Below are 22,466 nucleotides of genomic sequence, written 5' to 3'. Positions count from 1 at the left end.
TTTTATAGTGTTTAGTGTCTAGGCGCTACAATAATGTTTGGGGTCAGAATTATAGTCCATATGGTTTTCACGGTTTATCCTAGTTTTATGTGAAGTATATTGATCTGTGTGTATTAAAGTAATTTTCTTCTTAAAAAGTAAAGCACTGACCGGACATTGATTTTATCAGCTGGTAGTATTGTGTGCACTGTATTCTGAATGTCTAAACCCAACTCACCTCCTCGAGTAAGCCTTGGCCTGCTCGGTCTTGCTACCCTGAGAGTGTCAAGTGCTGGAAAGGAGTACTTGGTTATCCAGTTTTGGCCCCCTAATATTGTGGACCCAGGACACCAGCGAGAACAATCCAGTTGATGCAATTGGAGCACATTAATCCCAGAGTGCCCTGGTGCCCAGGAAACTGGGTCTAACACATTTCCATCTAGTTTGACAATTTCTCATCTAGTCTAAACTTTAGCAAAGCTTTCCCTTTCCACACTCTATTGTTTCCTGTGTTTGTACTGGGTCTTTCCTGTATTGGTCGGTTTAGTATGCCACCATTTGTGTTACGTTATTTATATAGGCTTTGAAAAGGTTTTAGATATGCTTGCCACCAATTTCAACCCACTTAAATATCAGGATGGTGTGCTCTTTGGATGTGCTGAAGTCTCCCAAGGACTGATGTGCTCATGTTCGGCTTTGTCATTCAAGAAAACAGAAGCTCCCATAAACATCCTACTGAGGTTCAAGGTTTTCTCTTTACTAAGAACTAAAGAAAAATTCAACATACAGGTCAAGGCATTTATTTAAACAGCCTTCTTCTTTTTCATCTAAGTTTACACGTTCCTTTGGAGAGAGATGCTGGTCATGAAGTGCCACTAGTGTGACGCAGAACCTACATAAAAGTACATTTATCAACAACTGCCCCCCAGCACCATGATCAGGATCACTCCTAGAACATCTAAGGATCAGCAATGGGACATGGACATATTTTTCGGTTGGCAAAGGGACAAAGTTTTGACAGCAACCATGGCTCCCCAACCAGCTAATAAATATTCGTACTTTCCAGTGGTGGGGCGCACTGAGAAACAGCCACAAAAATTCACACAAAGTCTATATCAGAAGCAGGCAAGTTTCTAAAAAAGCCCAGCACCAAGGTAGGCCGACAAGCCAGGAACAGACTGATTCTTCGTCACAGTACTAGGCACAGCCATAGTAAAGTAATATGAGATTAATGAGAAAAGAGGTCCATCTCATACATAAAATGTTTACATGTATGTTCTTATTATAGACATGTTATCAGCGCTCTGCCCCAGCTCGGACAGTGTGATGTCATAACTAAACGGTCTTAAAATAGTGCAATTTGATGTCACAAGACACCCAATATAAAAGGCATATAATCATGATAGCTATCTGAGGATCAGATGACAATACAGAATGTGCTGCAAACTAAGTTGACAATATTATTAAATTATCAGGATCAAGTAAAACATGAGAAATCGTTAAAACAAATTAAACAAAAGAACTGAAAGGGTTAAGGACATAGTTTTTTAAATGACTTCGTCCATTTGGGGCCCGGGTTAGTAGGCGGGGCGGTGAACTGAGGCAAGAAAGTATGAGGACTGCTGACAGGAGGCTCTGTTCCCTGCGTGTTGATGAATAGTAATATGGCCCACTTATTCCCCCCAACCATGATATCCGCTTTGAATCCCCGGCCAGGCTCCACAAAGAGAAAGGTCCTTCACACTCCACACACCAGGATTTACAAGTCAGTTTGTTGGGTGTATGCCAGTCACTGCTCCAAACAGACGAGTCCTGGATCCCTTGACTCTCATGTCAGGGTTCTCACTTCTTTGCTTGGTTGAGTTATTGAAAGAAGATTTAGATTGTGGAGTATGCACTTGTCAAAACAGTCAAATGTGGCTTTGAAGAGCTGGAAATGTTTTTTTCCACAGAGCTGATGCAGTCCCAACCCACCGAGCTACACTATGGTCTAGCAATATTGCTGGGACCACATTGTAAGTAAAGTAGAAGACACTTCCATCACTGCAGAGTGTTCTATGTTTAATGATAGGTAGTTTTTTAGTTTTTCTCTGTTGATGTTTTCAGTAAAATGTGTGGAAAGTGGCAAGAATGGGAAAGGATTCTGAACATATTCTAACAAGTGTTTAGTGTATTTTTAAGAACACATGTCCAGTAAAATAAGCCATACCTGTGTGGTATTTAAGACATTTTTACTGGAGTAGAGGGTTGTTCGCATCTGGCAAAAATATTTAGGAAAAGTTGTGGCAAAGCATCAAATTTAACATGCTGTAATAAAATTGCTTGAATTTAGAGAGAATGTAAACAGAACTCGCCAGGTAAGTTCTCTAAAGCCTGTGGAATTCAAGGGCAACTAGGCAATCTTTGTAACAGTATTGCTGTTGACCCTGGAGCCACCAAAGCCAGATAGTACCTCCAGCTCACTAAATTTCTAAGTCCATCTTAGTTGGGCCTTTGACTTTAAGGATATTGCGAGGTACAACAGTCAACGCTTACTCCTGAAATTGTGTGTTCTAGGTAGAGCATTTAGACTATGATGCTGAAAGTTTTTCAATTATTTGGGTTAATTTCCTGGATCTCTACGAATAAAGATGCCTACATTATAGCAGTTATAATACATTCTGCCAGATTCTTCTCGGACATAGTAACTTAAGTAAATTTATATAAGCGGTCTAGATAGTAGATTGCAATGTACATTAGATCCGTTTTGTTTATACAGCAGCCCTAACATTAATTGTAGACCTCGTAGCACAATAGCAGTGAAATTTGAAACAATATAACATGGACTGAGAGACTTAATGTTGCCTATTGCAAAATGCAGCCGCTGTCTGTGCAGGTAACAGCGGTAAGGCGGTGGGGCCGAGTAAGGCGGGATTTCAAGAGACGATGCCGGGGTACAATTAAATAAATAATAAATTTTCCCTCGGCATTGTCCCTCACAATCCCCCCTTACTTGGCCCCACCGATGTTACCTGCACGGACCGTGGCTGGCAAAATGTATATTCTAATTTTAAGAAATGTAAAGACTGACCTAGCTCTCTTACCACTCAAGATAAATATAATGTGCAAGGAATTATTTTTCTTTTTAAACCAGATAACACTTTATTTAGATTAAAAAAATATGAAAATAAATAATCAAAGTTCACAATAGCATGAAACTGGTCCGATAATTCCATGTAATGTCTTGTTATGCTGATCTATTTCAATTCTAGAAGAAGAAGTTTACAATTCAGGCAGGGAAACTTGTATTAGTGAAAGAGCAGCATCTGGCTTTCGTGCGGTCTAAGGACTTGCAGTTAAGTCCTACTTAGTCCTTGCAAGAGGATGCATGTGGTGTTTCTGGATTGGTCTTTGGCAGACACCATGTAGGTGTGACATGATTTTGCACGGAATGGTCTCTCTCTTTTCAAGGATAGGGGAAGCATGTACTGCTGTTGACCATGCTGTACTGTACCTCTATGTGTGATGGGGAAGCTGGATAACAGAATTTTCACCAGGCAAAAGCAAATGCATTGGCTTTACCAAAGCTTATTTTTTTAAATAATAAACAAGGAATATGGTTGCCACAATGTTTGTAATTTCAAAACTGCATTATTCATGCCCAAATCCCAAAATTACTATTTGAATAGTTACTGTGAGGAAATGGGATGTATTATATGGTGTGGTTGTGCGACCTCACCGTGTTAATACACTTACCAACCCCGTTAGGTCCAGTAGGTTTAGTCTTTAATCCCTCAGTACAACCCTCTGTAGATGCGGCACTGAGCAGCAAAGCGTACACAGAGGAAGTGTCAAGCATTTAAACAGCAGCAAAAGAATTGCAGAAATCGACATGACACTCAAGAAATCTGACAGCAATTTATAAAAATAGACTGTATTATGATATGGATTTAGACACTAGAACAAAACATATCCACTGGAGGGTTCTGGAGATCTAGATTCTACAAGCAATATTAAATCAAAGCAATTTCACTCAACTGTGAACAAGCCTTGACAAGATCATCAAATTCAACAATAAAAAACGTTTTCAAAGAGGTAACTTCTGAAATTGGTTAGAAGTACTTAGGGCAAACAACTCTGGCAGGGAGCTAGTCAGGGGGACCGACAAGGTCCACAATAACAGTTACCTTCACAAGTGGAGCAGTCCTTCAGCAGTTCCAGGTATTTTATCTGTGTTGCAGTGGATCCCTCTGGAGGGGTCCTGATGCAAGGGATGAAGGGAAGTTTGCGGAAGATACTCTTTGGGCTCGATTACGGTGTCGTCCGGAAAGCAGTCCAACCAAATCAGTTTGGGAATGGTTTCTGAACGACTCGAAGAGTCCAACCAACCGATTACGGTGTGTCCGAACACCATTCGGACGGACTCCCATTGACTTCAAAGGGAGCCTGTGTTCTGAATGAGAACACAGGCTCCCATTGAGAAAAGGGGTGGTTGGGGAAAACCTTGCATCCTGTGGCAGGCACCCCATAGTGCCTGCCAAACTGTGCATGCAGGGAAAAGGGGACCCATGGGTATCCCCATGGGCCTCATTCTGAGGACCCCGGGTGCAGGGGGGCCTCCTACGGGCCCCCAAAGTCAGATTCCGTCAGCCGATCCGTGTTGGAACAACCAACTTGGAAAGGCTGTCCAAATCCAACATCCTAATCCCTCATCCGGAAACGCAACCCGTTGATCTGTACGAGTTGGCTCCGAATAACACCGTTACTCCAAATGCCGCTCGGAACAGAGTCGGACAGTTCAGACATTTTAGGGACGTCAGAAACAAGGCTTTCGAATCTGATTCGAAGGAATGGGATGCCATTCGGAGCCTTCCCGGACGGCATCGTAATTGACCCCTAAGGGTACAATGGATGTGACACAGTCAACAGGGGTCTTCCTGCAGGTATTCCTCAGTTCATGGAGATGGTGAATGGGTCCTAGTGGCAGGGTTGTTGTCCCATGAAGACCTTTACGATCTGCCTGTATTCAGCTACCACTGGATTACTAGTCATCCATTGTCGCAGTCACAGGTCTATCCTTCTGGGTCGATAACTTTCCCTCCGAGGGTCCCAGCAACTCTACAAAGCACACTCAAGCTCAGCACACTCTGGTACAACTCTGTGAATTGGCTCTTAGTCATTGGTGCTGCACGGCAGCGGCTTGAAGACTTTGGGTTACCAATTTGCCCGAGCAGGCTTCTTCAGCTATTGTGTCCCTGTGCTGCGAAGAGGTCAGTCAGTTAGCCCTTGGAGTTCTCTTGGCTTGACTGGACTCTGGAGACATCTTCTTCTTGTACAGGGCACAGCAGGCACAGTCCCTCGCTTTGCTAGCCACCAGGTGCAGTCCTCATCTGTGCAGCCTCCCTTTGCAGGTCTCTCATTGCAGCGCGGCAGTCATTCTTCGGTCCTTCCTCCGAGTCAGTTGAGATCTGAGGTATGGATGCCATTAGTGCCCTCCGGGCAGGATGTGGATGGTAGCCATTGGGCTACCAGATTTCCTCACACATACTGACAATTTCCTGTGGAGCGTGGCATCTGGTTATCCCACGATGCAACTTTCTGCCCAATCCCAAGATGACGAGATCCCCCACTCCAGGTGTACAGACCTCGCTAACCCACCGCCAGGGTGTGGCTACCTCAGGGCTACAAGCCCTTGGGGAAACTGGTTTGGAAACTAGTTTTCCTTCAATGCTCCCTGTGCCAGCCTTTATCCTCAACAATGGGGCAGCCTTCCCCCCGGGTGTCCCACACCTGTTCTTCAAAGGCTGCTTCACGTTTGGAGCCTGCTTTTGGGGGCGAACGCCACAGTGGCTGCCTGCAGGAGGGAGGTAATACCTCCCTGGCATGCGATCCCTCACTGTTTTCCTCCAGGAGAGTACTTGGCAGTTTCTCCAGGAGGGCAGAGAGCTGTCTCATGGAGCAGGCTCCATGTGTGCCAGGGAAGGCACAGGAGCTCTAAGGGCAACAAAGTATCAGCTTTACTACAGCTGCACACTAGTTACATTACTTTCGACTTGAGATGCAAGTCGCGCTTAATGTAACAAGTTGTTTGATACCTGTGAGTGCCTACTTTGGTTGCAACATTAAGGAGTTAGCACAACTGAGAGGTTAGTATGTAACCCTGCACTCACCAATTGAGAGACCAAGACTTTCCACCGTAAAAACAGCTGCTTCACATGTTTTACTATCAGGACATGTAAAGTGCATGTCCTACCTGTGTCATAAGTTGTACCCTGCCTTTGGGGCTCAGTTGACTTGCCAGAGGAGTGAGTTACACACATGTCCTGGGGCAGTTGTGGCTTTACCATTGCTTACAATGGCAAAACCAGGTTAGCAGTGCACAACTGCTCTACCAGTCTGCATTGGCGGACTGGGGAACTTGTTTTGCTTGGGGGACCTCCAGGGTGGCACAATCAGTGCTCCAAGCCCTGACCCAGACCTTACTAGCCCTGGGTACCAGGGTATCATTTAGTAGCTAGTGACATAAGTTAGCTATTTCCAATTGGGTATGGCCAATTCGACATACACTTTTAGGGTCATGGCACTGGCACGGAGATCTGGTTAGCAGGCCACAGCTCACTCTCTGAGTCAAAAACTCAGCAGATTCAGTCGAAAAACTTGTTGGTGACCATACGAAAAGAAGCATTTCCTAACAGTTACCTATATTTTGGCAGATTATAAAATAATTAAAAAAAGATTCAGTATAAAAAAATAAAATACAAAAATAACCACACAATTTGTGTCAGAACGTCCTTTAATTTAGGGGTTTGAAACAAAACACAAACCTAGCTCTAAGACACAGTAAAGATCGATCAGAAGTCTGGTTGAAACCAAATGAAAGAACCCAGGACATGTGGGAGTAGGAAACATAATTTGTATAGTAAATGTATTACTTTATATCAAACATATATTACAGAATTACACATTTTCTTTACCCAGACATTTACAAGTTTAGGCACAGGAATCACATGATTTGTGTCCAAACACCAAAGCCAGGATCAGAGCCATGATCGATGCTATGAAAGGTAAGTAATCAAACCACTGTATTAAATATTAAATGTCTTTCTATTGATTCTTCACTGCCTCCATTAAGCTCTTGTGAACGAGTTGCTTATAGTGCCATTAATTTGCATTATCTGCCGTTTAACATCAGAAGTGAGACGACAATGTGCATCGTTTGATTGGCACAAGACACTTTAAAAACACATTTTAATTAAAAAACCAACAATGTAAATCTATGCAACTTTTAAAAGAGCTCTATCTTTACTTGTGGGTCACGAATAGGCCCAGGTGAAACTTTCATTACACCAGTGTAATATTGCACAACTTCCAGCATTTTGAATTATGCTTACTACACAAAATGCCCAAATTACACCATTACGGCACATCACATGATGTTCTGTTCATTCTGGGAAAAACTCAATCATGGGATCAACACAGAAAAAAACAACACGAAGGGCTGCTGTTTGTATCATGTGCGATGATTTCGCTCTATTTTTTAGTGCTAAATGTTTCCTTGAAGATTATGCATTTCATGCTAAACAAAATCGTGCTAAAAGCCAGGATTGTTTTTTTTCACATAATTTTCATGAAATGCGATGGAATTATGCAAAAGGAAATGGTGAAAAATGTCCACACACTTAGGGCCTGATTCAGTTCTTGGCAGACGGGTTATTCCGTTACAACGGTGACGGATATCCTGGCCGCCAAAATATAAATCCCATTATATCCTATGGGATTTATATTTCGGCAAACGGGATATCTGTCACCGCTGTGACGGATTAACCCATCCGCCAAGATCTAAATGAGGCACTTAGTCATAAGTACAAGCCCCGGATGTCTCATTCTAGATTTCATGGTCTGCAGAACTAATCTCAATTTGCCGACGCATGGTAACACATATTACTTGTCAGGCAATGGGCGTAATGCAAGTACGATACTAAACAAATATTAGAAATGCAATTGGCCTCGCATGTTTTTGAGTTAGAGCTATTGGCATAGCTCAACAACTACCAGACAGAAATTGCCACTTTGTAGGTGCCAAACAAAGCACTGCTCCGCGAAACGGCCTGAAAGCCTAAAACGATGTTGATAGACTACAAAATAAAAAGACACATCAGGATGACCAGGAAGAACCGCGGACGTATTGGGATGGCCTTGCAAGCAAACAATGAGTGAAATCACCTGGACGTGACCCAAGCATGCAAAGGCGGGAGAATCAGACCCAATGCACCAATAAAAACCCCGTATTTCTAAATGGCACAGCAACGAACAAATGGCAATTCCTGGGCATGCCAAAAGCTGACAGAGGAGATAATAACAGGTCTTGCAGACAGCGCATGCGCGCTGCCTAGGCTCGACCTAACAAGGAAGGCATTGCTGTAAACAATACAAACTCACATGAAATAAAAGATCCACAGACCAAGTCCAAGTGCAATCCGAACAATAGAAAAAAGAGGAAAAAAAAGAGAAAAAAAAAAAAAAAAAGAGGACCAGGACGAAAAGGTGATTCAAAGAAACCAGTCTAAGGAAAGATAAGTCCTGCACAAGGGCTCTTACATCCGGAACACACCTAGTTTCAGAGCGATAATATTAAACTCAAGCGCTATTTTCGAGAATAACAACAAACCATTTTACATTCTGAGAGAAGGAAAAAAAGAAACACAATACCAAAACAACTCAATCTTCAACAAAGTATTTACACACCTTCGAATGTATAACTTTTACAAAACCGATTAGAAAACAAAATAACGCTCAAGACCCTAGAGCAAAGATGCCCCCACCCACTCTCTTCCACCTTAAAGATGGGATCACCTACCTGGTAAAAAAGGAATGATTCTCTGCTTGGGGTCCTTCTGTCCACCTTCCATTGGAAACTTGTCCAACATCTGCATCTGCAAGAGGGCACACAATGAGAGAGAGGGTGAGCGGGCTTGTTGAGTATTCAAGATGATGGTACTTGCTGGACCTCTGAAGAAGGGACCATATACTTTCATCTTCTATTACCAAACTATCATCAACCTGTGGGGATGGTCAGTCAGCTCGGGTACCACTGGATGGGGAAACTGGGATATGGGGACTGGAATGTCTAAATGAACTATAGCTTCAAAAGAAATAGGGGGAGGCTACTCTCGAACCAAACTAATCATGAGTTCTGGCAAAAGCCAACATAAGTGGTTGCTAAACCACAGAACAAGACACCCATCCTTTGTATCCTTAAGTAATTTTTAGAAACAGAGATTGAAGACAGTTAAGCAATGCCTTGCCATTCTAGTCTGTCTATTTGCCTAACTCCTACAACACTGTAAACCCCACTTAGTCACCAACTCACTTTTTTATTGCACATTAATAACTCCATGGTTGTCCCAGGTCTTTTCGCTGGAATAATTAAAGGTTCATGTTCCCCCTCTATTAGTTGACTAAATTTCTTATGTTATCACCCAGTCGAGCACCTCTGCAAACTTTATATCATTACACTCTTGTTTTAGAGTCACACATCTGCTAAAAGGTACACCCCGCTTGTGTTGTATTAACTCCGTGCAGACAGACATTACAAATCTGTGTCATATCCATCACCACTGTCCTTTTATACTCTATACAGTTGTAAGCCGTTGCATCTGGCTCCATACAATTGCTGGGCCTCTCACCCTATCTCGCTCTCAATATCTTAACTATTTCCAAATCTTTCATCGTCCATCTTTAAAAGGGGACTTCATAACTACACACAATGTTTGATTTCCCCCAAAAACGTAACACACTATTCCTACTGGGGCCTCAAGAATTTGTCACAATTCTTCAGTGTTGACACAAATTGGTCACAAAATGTACTGTATTCTAATTTCAAAGTCTCCACAAGTGATAGTTTTTATCGTTTCCAACTTTTTCTTTACCCACTTTTCACACAAGCTGCATCACTCATGCCATCGTTCTTCAAATGCCTTATCACAATCTCCTTCCTTATCTACTGATTTTTCACTTTCTGGTTTGTGGTTGCATCATCTACTCCTGGCAACTTGCTCTTGGAGTCCGAAATGTAATCCCACCAGGTCTAGACAGCAAACCAGTATATTATATCCCAAGGTTCATGCTCTGACTTCATTAAGTAATGTCTCCAAGCCTTAACTAACACCGGACTGCACAGCTTTTCCTAAGCAAAGGAGAGGAGGGAACAAGGAAAAAAGGTGGAAAGGCTAGTATAGTGGTCAGACACGGTTATCCCGTTCATCATTAAGGCCTAGATTGTGCACAACTGGACAGAGTATGGATATTCTCTATTACTTCTGGAATGCCATCCATCGGGACCAAAATGGCAGCAGATAGCGATTTAAAATTATAATCAGCAATCTCGTTCCAAGATGGTCATCACCCATTTCATAATGTAACCTCATTCCAAGACAGCCACTTTCAGGTAATCTCAGAGTTTCTTAATGTAAAGGGAAAGAAACGTAGTATGCCCTATTTTGGTCCATAAAAAGGGAATAAAATAGTGCTTCTCATTGCCTCAGTAAGAAGAAAAGTATATCAACCAAAGTGCACCAAAACTGATGGGTAATGTGGGCTGATCTACTGTCACATGGTGCATGCTGTGGTACAGTGACAGTTGAACACAGCAATAGATGAAGATGATTGGTCTAAACCCTGATTGGGCATGTATATATATGTTTGATTTTCATTGTGATTTTTTGGGGAAATATGAAGCTGGTGTACCAACTAAAGCTGTCTTTAGCCAGACCTAAATAGCGGTAGTTGGGGTGGAGGCAGAGTGACGGGAGAGAAATTGAGTATGGGAGAGGACAGACTCAGCCAGAAGAGGTGAATAGGGGAGATAGAAGAATGAAATATGAGGAAGTCAGACAGAAAGGCAGAGGAATCAGAAAAGAAGGATAGTGTCAGACCTGACATCTTTGTTATAGTCTTCCCCCAAACATTTGGCTTTCACCCCTCCTGTTTTGGAAAATGTGTTTTTGTTTGTCATTAGTCCTCTGTGCACTTCACCACTGCTAGCCAGTGCTAAAGTGCTTGCGCTCTCTCCTTAAAACATGGCTGAAGTGGTTTACACCGGATTAGCACATTTACTATACTTGCAAGTCCCTAGTATATGGTACTACAGGTACCCAGGGCCTGCAAATTAAATACTCCTGCAGCACCCATTGTGGCACCCACTACAATAGCCCTATAAAACATGTCTCAGGCCTGCAATTGCAACCTGTACTGCAGTTTTAAACTATCAATTCGTTCTGGAAAAATAAATCTTTTACCCGGCCTACACCCTCCTTTTTAATACATTTAAGTCACCCCTATGATAAGCTCTAAATATCCCATAGATCATGGTACACTGTATTTAAAAATAAGGATGTGTGTTTTTAAGTTCTACCTGTCCTGGTATGAAAACTTCCTACATTTGTTATTCCACAACTGCAAGGCCTACCTCTCCTATAGGATAACATTGGGTACCTTATTACATTTAATATGTGCTAACTTTTGATTGGGAGCAGGCAGAAATAACATGTTTAGACTCAAATGAATTGTGATTTAAAGTCCTCTTTAATGGTAAAGTTGGATTTTAAGTTACAATTCTGAAAATGCCACTTTCAGTAAGTGGCATTTTCTTGTCCTATTTGGTGCCTACTAACAGTGTCCTGGGTCACAATACTGTGAGTAGCTTAGCTGTTGGGCTTTGTTTATTCCTCCAATACAGTCAGACAAGAAAAGAGGACTAGGAGTTGGCAGAATGGCCGTGGGCGGAGCAATTCCCTGCCCCACTTCCAATTAAAGGGGCTGCCTCCAGCACACACTCAAAGGAATCTGATACTAGCCTTTTGTCACACCAGACTTCTCAGATCTTTGGCAGAGGAAGGGAAGAACTTTACTGAACGAGGTGTGTGGGTAGCCTAGAAAACTCCCCCTCTTCAAAGAATGGCACCAGGTATCAAAAATTGACCTTCAGGACACCTCTTCAGTACACTCCTGGACCTGTGGATATTACAGAAGGACTGCCTTGTTCCCCAGAGGCCTGCCCTGCTGGTACCAGAAGACTACCCTTTTGCTTGAGGCCAGAGTTGTTCCCCAGAGGGCTGCCATGCTGCTTGAGACCTGCCTTGTTCTTCAGAGGACAGCGCTGCTGCTTGAGGACTGGGCTGCTGTCGGAGAAGGAAGGCTGAACCTGCTACCTTCATCATGGGCTAACCTGAGTGACTCTAGGGGTCATTTAGATGATCTCCTGACTGAGCTAAAGGGACACAACATACTCCAGAAGCCTCCCGCAACTGCCCGGCTGACCTGCTGCACTGGACCTGCAACATTGTCCTAAGAATTTTGTTCAAGTAACGATTTATAAGATACACATGAGACCTTATGAGAGCGTAGTGAAAATGACTAAGAAATTGTAACAATGTACCTGGATTAATGCAACTAACCTATTCTGAAGACTCTGATGTGTAACACAAGATTTATGGACCAGAATGTTTACATCCCTTAACACTGGTGTGAAAGCTCTCAACATTGCTGCAAATTTCCTCTAGCCTTTGAAACAAAGATTGTCAAAGATACAGTAACATTAACGGTTATCCCTCTTCTTTTCAAAAATAAATCCAGCTACATGTAGCCTTGCTATCCTTCAGATCACTGTTTGTAAAAAGTCCTGAAATCTAGAGCCACAATCGAAGTCTCGAAGCAGTCGGCAGGATCAAGATGAAGTTACCTTTCTTTGATAACAATTTCTGTTGGAGATCTAATCTTCCTGCAGATTCATTAGTTTATGAATCATTCTTCCAAGCTTCAGGTTGTTCTGGAAAGCTTTTCCCCATCAATATTACTCCATCACCACCACGTGGTGTCATGCAGCTTCAGCCGCAACTATACCTCTCAATACGACAACACTGAAGAATAATAGGGGCAAACAGGTGCACTGATATTAGTTCCATGTTTTTCTGCACCTCATCAACACAGGTATGGAATTCTCTCTTTCTCTCAGAGTCTCACAAATGAAATTCCTAAGCATTGAGACAATGACAAGATCACGTCTCCTTCAAAAGTTTCAGGCCTTGCCACAGAAGGCACAAGAATATATTCCTTTTGGATCCACATGACATCTGCATGTTATGTCTAAGTTCAGAGTACAACATCACGGCATGCAATTCTTGTGCATTCATACACCTGAAGGTCATCAGGGAGCGAGAGGGCAAGTTTTTTGGCTAAGGCCTGTCGAAAGATTAGAAATATTCTTCGTTCCTGGACAAATTACTTACGAGGGAGAAGATCTCACAAAAGATGTTACCATTAAAAAAACACAAAAACAGCTAACACGAAGGAGAAGTCTTCTTCCCTGGGGTAATGGTCCTGGTCAAATCCCAATGACATTCTCTAATAGGGGACACTTCCTGTTTGTTGGAGAAGTTCCTGAAATTAAATGAGATGAGACCAGAAATCTTGGGAATATTGGTGGACCTAAGTAGGTCGGCACAATCTGGCTTGCTAAACTGGATCTGTTCAGGACAGCTCTTGTATCTTCTAGGCTATCCTCAGAGGGGAGTATGATCCTTTAGGCTTAGCACTTAAGAAGTTGAAGCCTACCAAAGGCCCAACCCACTCAACCTGCTCCCCCACATGTTGAGCCAAACCTCCTTTGGTGCTGACAAAGAGATCATCCATGGAGCAGACTGTGTCGCAACTCTTGAAGCCTTTAGAGCAGGATGACCCCCCACCAAAGAGCAAACAGTACCATCTCAACACCACAATTTTATTAGCTATAACAGTCCTCACGATGCATCACTGTGTATGCGACAGCCGGAGGGGAAGTGAGGTTTCCTGTAGTGCAAGCACTACAACCCAAAGCATCTCCAGAGGCATGCAAGAGGGTAGGGCCTAGATTAATTTGACGTGAAAGTTGGTGCATGAGCAATCCAGCGCTACAATTATTTCTAATTAGTGCCAGTTTTCACAGTGCCCTTAGCAAACCGTTCAGCCAGGTGAGATTCCATTCTAAAGCAAAGTCTGTTCCTCCATTGGCAAAAGCTGTGCCAGGAAAGAGTGCTTAAAAACGTAGCCTTCTCAGAGCTGGACGCGAGTCAAGGACACACATGGGAAGAGGTGGATGCAGTCTACCCCGCCAAGAAGCTGAGCCCCACAGAAATATGCTTAATTTTTTCAGACACCAGGACACATTTAGCAGTGCCTGTCAGGTCCTGCCTCACCTGCGCCTGCATAGCGCAAAACACTGATCAAACTACATTGCCCATGATCCTTTGCGGTGCTGCCAGGAAGTTACTTTAATGTTTGGAACACGCTTCCTGGTGCGTGTTATTCTGGTTCCTGTTCCTGCATCCAGACGTGAGAGCGGCCGCTCTGCACGTCGATTCCTGTTATACTCAAGTTCGGGGCTGCCGCTGTTACGTGTTCTCGAGGTAGGATTCCCCGAACTCTCAGACTATTGTTCGCTAACCTGTTCCACTGTTTCTGGGATTCCGCCGGTTTTTCAGAATCAGCTCTTTCACAGACACCGTTCGCAATCTGGCAGGAGGTGTCTGTGATATTTGGGAACTTTGTTTTGCCGCTTCTGAATCCAAGAGGCGGCTTGACTGTTTCTTCTTTGTGTTATTTGTTTGTTGATTTCTCACCTTGAAATAACTACGGAGTAAAGACTTAGTTCACGAAGTACAAAGCGGAGCGCTCTGGTGATAGTAACTACACGCTACCGTGTTTTGGGGGCTTTATATCTACAGAGGATTACAAATAGCAAAAGCGGAACGTTGTGGTGATAAGAACTACGCGCTACCGTATTTTGTTTAACTGTTGTGCTTAGTGAGAAGGGAGCAGAACGCAGTAGTGGTCGCAACTACGCGTTGCTGTAGTGTCCCTTAAAATTGGATTCTACTTCGACTACTGATAAGAAGTAATTATCTGTGGACTAAGGGGAGCGGAGTGTTGTGGTTATTTCCTCCTACACATTACCGTGTCCACATATTACAAGCCAGCCTACTGACTCTGTTCTATCTTGAGTTCTTTTCTTTTCGCTTCTACTGAATCCCTTATTTCTCAACTCTCCATCCTGCCTAGTGGAGTTACTAAGGCAGTTGTGGAGAGTGAAGATTGTTACACCATTGAATGGTATGGGTCTTTTTCTTTAAGCAGGTATACATGACTTCTATTAGCGAGAATATATGAGTGTAGCATTACTTATACTTGAGTGTTCATGAAGGTGTCCTTTTGTCGTTTCAGGTATCCCTTCCCTACTGACCCCTTCCTTTCCCTTCCCGTTCTTTTTCCTTCTCTTATTTTTCCCTCACCTAATGGCTCGACCACCTTGTATGTATTATCAGGGTGTTGGTGACATTTGGAGGTAGAACCATTGATTCAACAACTGGATCCTGTGGAGAAAATCTGACAGTGCCTGCATGTTGTCGGCTTTCCTTCCGAGCAGCAACACGCAAGAGGTGACCGGGCTTTGTTATTTTAAATTCCAGCTGAGCGCAAAACAAAGGCTGGAGTTAAGGGGCCATTATGCATCCTTTTGTTGGAGTATCCTGGATGGGAACCATTGAGAGCCTCACGCCGAAATGCAATTGGGAGGAAACAAAGGCATGCAGCTTATCACTTCACAGGTACTTAAGAGGCATGCTTTTGACTTTGTTCAGTCCCTGTATACAAGACATATACATGCACTGAAAGAATGACAGATGTGTTGGTCTCTCCTAGGATCTACACAAATACCAATTTAAATACCGCTATTTTTTTTTCTTTTATAGCACAATTGTGCTACTCATCCCAATGCAGGGTGTCAGAGTGCTTTACATCACAAATACACATTATACATTAACAATAAATCATATTTGTGTAAATCAATGTAGAGGATGTGTTACATAAGAATGGGAGGGTTACAAGGCATAGGAGACTCAGGTCCTCCATAGCTCACTGTGATATATTAGGATTGCAATTTATGAAATACAAGTAATAAAAGGCAAGAGACATATTAACCCTCTATGCTACTTTGACTCAAAACTGAGACTAGACAAAATACAGATCCCACCAGCAAATACATTAACCTTCAAAGTTATTTTTATCATTATTATTATTCCCTGAGATTTAAGTGGCACACAAAGATCTCTGCAGCAGGTGTCTTAACCACTTAAGATATTTTACAATGCAGACTTTGCAATCAATTAAGCTGAGCAGATTTACATATGTACTACCACGTTTCTCCTTGTTGCCAATTTCTGTGCGACAGGGTTTTTTTAAACATAAATGTACATGTTGAGGCCCAGATTTTGCCTCAGAGTTGCTTCATGGCACAACCGTGGGCTCCGGGCCTCACAATGAGCGCTCTGTCTGCTCCCGGGGGGGCTCGCACCACACTGGGGGTTCTGTCTGACCCGCTCTCGCGAGCACAACCTCCATTTTAGTGCTCCTTACTCTAAACTTTTGACACCGGCGGGTCTGTAGAGATTTCCCGCATTTTAACAGCTGACCAATTGTCCGCTGCTCTGCCCGAACGACACAATATCCTTTCTGCTGAGCATTCGATGACTTATGGACAAAGATGTACAAAAGCAGCGCCATTAAATTCAGGGGCGGCTGGTGACATTTGAAAGTGGTGGGGCGTAAACTAATTTGCATATTGCACCGCAGCGAGCGAGCCCGAACCACCTTGCATCCATCCATACATCATTCATGCATCCACCCATCCATCCACCCACCCACCCATCCTGCATCCATACATCATTCATTCATTCATGCATCCACCCACCCATCCATCCTGCATCCATCATTCATTCATGCATCCACCCATCCATCCATCCTGCATCCATCATTCATTCATGCATCCACCCATTCACCCTGCATCCATCATTCATTCATGCATCCACCCATCCATCCTGCATCCATCATTCATTCATGCATCCACCCATCCATCCACCCATCCATCATCCATCCTGCATCCATTCCTGCATCCATTCATCCATCCACCCATCCATCCATCCTGCATCCATCATTCATTCATGCATCCACCCATCCACCCATCCATCCTGCATCCATCATTCATGCATCCACCCACCCATCCACCCATCCATCCTGCATCCATCATTCATTCATGCATCCACCCATCCATCCATCCATCCTGCATCCATCATTCATGCATCCACCCACCCATCCATCCTGCATCCATCCTGCATCCATCATTCATTCATGCTGATTTTTGCAGAGCCCCAATAATAAGTTCATAAACCGTTTTTGCTGTGAGTAACAAAGTAAGTAAGTAAACAAAGTGAATGGGTGCCGCTGCGCCGACTTTTGCCATTACAAGAAATATTAATGTTGTTAAATAACCCGGAAACCAATTTGAAACCAATCCTCTGAAACCTCTCTGGTCAGTGGTCACCCATAAAAACCTCATCACTGTTACAGTGAAAATGTGGCGTCTAGGATGCAACGTTTATTAATTCCCAGCAGTCGGGAAAAGGTGGCAGCACTTACGTTTAATCTTGGAGTATAACTATATGTCGACTCGCCACATATCGTACCTTGTGTGCACCCACACGCGTTTCACACCCTAAGCATATGCAAATGACCCCCTGACCCGTCACGGCTGGCATGAAGGGGCGAGAGTTAATTTAATGAATAGAATTTACCATGCATCTCCTCTGGTCCTGCGAACTAACTTCTACCCGCTCTTTTCTTTTGCTGCTCAACAGGAAACTAACTGCAGTGCCAAATCAGGAGATTGGATGCGACGGGGGGAGAGGGAGGGGGCTGGCATTTGATAGGGCATGGGGCGACATAACGAAAAACACGTCACCGCCCCAACATGAGCCTATCTTTAGACGCCTGCACTAAAGTAGGCATGCGCAGCATACCTAATGGGTCGTGAATGTGAGTGAGGGGCAACGCTCCTCACTCACATGCGCAGTCAGATGGCCCTGCTCTAGCGGATTGCTTGCCTACGTGCGCTGTGCGTTGAAAGGCGCACATTCACAAGTGAAGCACGGGCCGGCCTGGAAATGTAAACAGACGAATTCTGAAAGCAATTCATCTGCTTACATTCCTGTTGCCGGCCGGAACTGCAGTGAGCTGTTTCGTTTGCGGGGATGATCTGCGTCACGAGCAACGGATTCCCGGCCTCCAACTCCCCCGAGGCCCTCCCCAACATTCCAACCGGGGCACGTGCATCAGACAAGTCAAGAAGTAGGCCTCGGTTATATATGTGTATAGGGGTGTGCAGTGCATTCATAGGAATAGAAGCAATCAAATGATGTTATATATGTGTATAGGGGTGTGCAGTGCATTCATAGGAATAGAAGCAATCAAATGATATCTGGAGGAGGAGGGTCAACTGAGGAGTGATTTCACAGTTAAGTTAAAAGGATGTAAAATTAGAGGGGTGAGGGGTTATTTCAATCTGGACGCTACTGCTTATCTCGGGCAACACTTGGCTTGTACAGGGATGGACTAAAGATAGTCCTGTTGCATTGTTTAGTATCGAGGGCATGGCGTCGTTTGTACTGTAGTGATTTCTGCACTTCCCCGCTATCGCAATTTGCAAGTCCTTTCATTAGATAGTGGAATATTAATTGGCATGTTTCTTAAAACAGATGCACAGTAAGCTCGAAGAGGGAGCCATTCAAGTCTGCTTAGATGTGGACTAATTTGGTCATATTTTCCCGTGTCTCGGTGTCTGCAATTAATCTCACAGCAGCACTGGGCGCAGCTTTCACAGTAGTGATCCCAATGCCTAAGACCCGTGTGTAATATATATTTTCTATTCCAACTGCGAACACGAGGTATGCTTTTGCAATCTTTTAGGTCTTCAGCACGGATACAATATTTTTCGTAGTTTTAGCTCATGGTCGGCATCTTTGTGTTACTTATGTGTCTAATTGAATTTGTTGTTGAGTGAAGTACCAAGGGATTTCTGTTTGTAAACTGTGTTGGTGTGCAGGCACCTTCAAGGTGTTTCAAGGAATCCCTTACAATATTTGTGCTTACAATCCCTTACAATGTTTGTGCTTAGGTAGTGGCTGGTGCAGAGAAACTTGGCCTTATTCCGATTTAGCTTGAGTTACTCGGAGGATGTGGAGGCTGTATTAGTGTAGTCAAAGGTCAAGCCTTTACATTTTTCATACATTCTAACCACATAAACATAGATTTTCCTAATTCAGAAGTAGGGTGTGAAATAGGTGAACCCCATCAAGTGCTACTGACAAGTCCCAAAGTCCAGAAGGACCCGAAAACATGCTGTACCTTCGCCCAGTACCCGATAGCCACCGTCAATAATGTTGCGCATAATAGCTTCAGTGTGCTACCCTCATCTGAGACCCCAACAGAAACTCTTCAGTTGACCACACTCAAATCTATTGCATCAGTTGTTTCACTACACGTTTCGATACATTTGGCAGAGAAAGTAGACTGGTGATAGGACAATAGTTTTCATTGCTTTCTGGATCAGATGTGGGCTTTTGGCAGGATGGGCCTTAGGATGCCTTTTGATGGACATGTGGACATGGCCATTGTCAAGAAATGTGTTTGCAAATATATTATGGCTTGAAAATCACCTGCTGTCATTCCTTGCCTCCAGCTATTTTCAGACATCAATACAAATGTCAAGATAACTTCGGTGATTAATGTTCTTCCTGGAGGGACTCCTCGTAAGGTAGCTCAGAGGGTTAATATGGCTGCTGCTAAGAACGTGTGCCCTGCAGATCACAAAGTGAATATAATGTTAATAGGTCAATGGGTTACTGCTTTTGTCAGAGAGATCTTTTTGTTATTGAACCAATTTCTAATACTTGCGCTAAGTTATTTATTATCGCTCAAGAATGAGAACAGAGCAGTAACTTCAGCATCCGTATTATCATTCAATGCAGATGACAATCACACAGGCACAGGAGGTTTTAGGAAGCTAGTTCAGTGCTGCTTGAGAGAACGGCCACTCCCTCGAGATGACTGCACTTCCTGCAGACAGCCACTGACTGCTGGACGCTCTAGCGAGGTCAACCCCCGAGTGATCTGTGAAAACGACACTACCTTTACATGAGCACAGCCTCACACTGCGCTCGGAAACCACTGAAACTAAAATATGGGTGATCTCAATGAAAGTTCCAGAGAATCTATTATTAGTTGGATGGCAGAAAATCATTGAGAATGCTTATTCCTATACACATTATGGTAACTGCATTTCCCACTCCTCTGCTGGCTAGAAAACATGGCTACATGAAACAATATTTTTGTACGGTATTAAAAACAGAACTCGAGGCACACTTTCGCTGTCACATTTCATGAAGCCCTTTAACATTTTAGAAGGCAAAGTTCATCTTTTTCTCTGTATGTGACGTCCAATAGAAACACGGCAATTTTGAGAAAACCGCTTTTTGGTGCCGGACACATTTTGGAGTGTACTATCTCCTCATGCATTTTTGAGCCTTGACAAAGTTGTCAAACCACAAAATGTCTCGACTGTTTCAGTTTCGGAGCTTAAAGAAATAAAAAGCTTTGAGAATTCCTGATGCTCACGATGTCTTCTCATTTTTGGACTCTAATTCATTGAATGTTCTCTTGAAGGCAATTATTGAACATGTCCGATTGACAGACCATAATACTCTAACTTTGTGGAGCTCTGGAAATGTTTATCAAATATGAAATTGTGTCAGTTTCTCTCCAATCTATGTATTGATATAGCTATATTTCTACAGGATAGATATATGTGCCATGGCATTGAAACAGTAAAAATAAATGTATTCCAATAACATTATTGTGTAATTTAGAGGAACTATACTGTAAGAAATTGGGTGATTGGTTGAGGGGGGATGAAACCCTACTGAAGCTAGAACCACCCTACTTATCAGGGTGAGGTCACAAACAAACCCCACGTTAACCTGTGCTCAACCCTCTGGTAGCTTGGCACAGAGTAGTAAGGCTTAGCTCAGAGAAGATGTGTAAAATATTATGCAGCACTTCAACCAGTAATAAAGTAGAGACACAACTCAAAAATATAATCACAAACCAATGTGGAAAAATAGAGAAAATCTTAATAAATAAAACAAGACGAAATGACAAAAATCCAATCAGTAGAACCGGAGATAAATAATCTCAAAGATTTCAGTGAATATAGCGCACAAAGGGCCAACTGTGGATATCTGGTCGCTCTAGACCGGGACAAAGTCACAAGTTCAGGCTGACTTCCATGGGGCTTGAACCGGCTACAGTCACCCAGATAGGCCCGCTGAACAAGAGTACCTTAAATCTTGGTTGTTAAGAGTTGCGTAGTCCAGCGCCAAGGATGCATCGCAAGGCCGAGGCGATCAGAGATCCTGGTCTGAGATGCGTTGTGCAGCTTTGGTTCAGAGGAGCAGAGAGGCTGCAATGCAAGGCCCTGTATCGTCCGGGGAGGACATCAACAAGAGGCCTGCACTGTGGAGTTCTGCAACGAGGATTAATTGCAGACCATCTGTTTCCTGAATAAGCTGCGGGCTTGCGATGCAGAGTCCTGCGTCGTCGAAACTGCTGTCGATTAGAGGCTTGAGTTGCGAGGTCCTGGTGCCAGGAAAGTCCACACAGCAGAGGCGAGGCGTTGGTGCTGCTAGGGGTTGCACCGTGCAGCAGAAGAAAGGCAACAGTGCTGTTGTGTCAACAGATGGGTTAGCAGAGCACCTTCTGGCACACTTCCAAGGGAGCAGTTCTGAGGTGGCACAACTTGTTAGGGGTAGGACTGACAGATGGCTGAGTTCCAGTGATAGGTTCAAGGTTGTTGGAAGCCGGTTATGTTCCTGAGGTTTCTGATCAGGAGGCCAGCCAACTAGCCCTTGGAGTCACTCTGGGGTTGTGGGATTAGAGATGCAGGTCCAGTCATTCTCGTCCAGGCCAGAGGGCAGCAGGGCAGCAGGTCAGCCCAGCAGGGCAGCAGTCCTTCAGAGCAACAGTCCTTTCAGCAGCACAGCAGTCCTTCTTCCTGGCAGAGTCCACAGGTTTAGAAGTTGGGTCTAAGGGCCCAATGTCTATACCTGGTGCCCACTTTGAAGTGGGGGAAGCTTCTAGAGGTTTCCACCCCCTGCTGTGTCAGGCATCTCCATCCTCCCTGTCCTGTCCCCATCTAGAATCACATAAAACTAGTGACAAACACTTTGCAAGAGTGCCCAGGAAGTGCCTTGGTGATGTGCATGTGTGGTAGGTAATAGATCCTCCCCTTCGTTAACTCAGGGGCCCATTCTACCAACACCCATCATCCCCTTGTCTCACTGTCTGTGAGCAATACAAAAATACCAGCTGCCCGCTACACCTAGTCATGTGACCTAAGATCAGGCTGCCGGCACAAAATGGTTAGGACAAGAAAATGACAACTTTCTAAAAGTGTTATTTTCAGAATTGTGATTAATAAACAGACTTTACAGTTAAAGAGGACTTTTAATTACAACTTTTTAGACACAAAATTCGACCTGTTGACGTTTTCCAAATTGGAAGGTACAGCTTGTTAAAGGTAATAAGGT

At 43.6% G+C, this 22,466-nt stretch overlaps 1 protein-coding gene across 4 annotated transcripts in view; it reads right to left on the bottom strand.

Annotated features, from left to right (window-relative positions):
• Positions 1 to 22,466, bottom strand: part of SH3PXD2B (SH3 and PX domains 2B) — a 305,249-nt gene that overhangs the window by 174,755 nt on the left and 108,028 nt on the right. For all 4 annotated transcript variants that reach the window (XR_013598659.1, XM_078653005.1, XM_078653007.1 and 1 more), the window contains exon 3: positions 8,816 to 8,891. Coding sequence is in view for 3 of the 4 variants with exons in the window: in XM_078653005.1 (XP_078509131.1) it covers positions 8,816 to 8,891 (76 nt within the window). In the remaining variant the exon portion in view is untranslated. The remainder of the gene's footprint in view (positions 1 to 8,815; positions 8,892 to 22,466) is intronic.

Source organism: Lissotriton helveticus, chromosome 7 (assembly GCF_964261635.1).
Source record: "Lissotriton helveticus chromosome 7, aLisHel1.1, whole genome shotgun sequence".
Taxonomy (NCBI): domain Eukaryota; kingdom Metazoa; phylum Chordata; class Amphibia; order Caudata; family Salamandridae; genus Lissotriton; species Lissotriton helveticus.
Note: the sequence above shows the minus strand (reverse complement) of the source record. Positions and strands in the feature narration are given on the sequence as shown.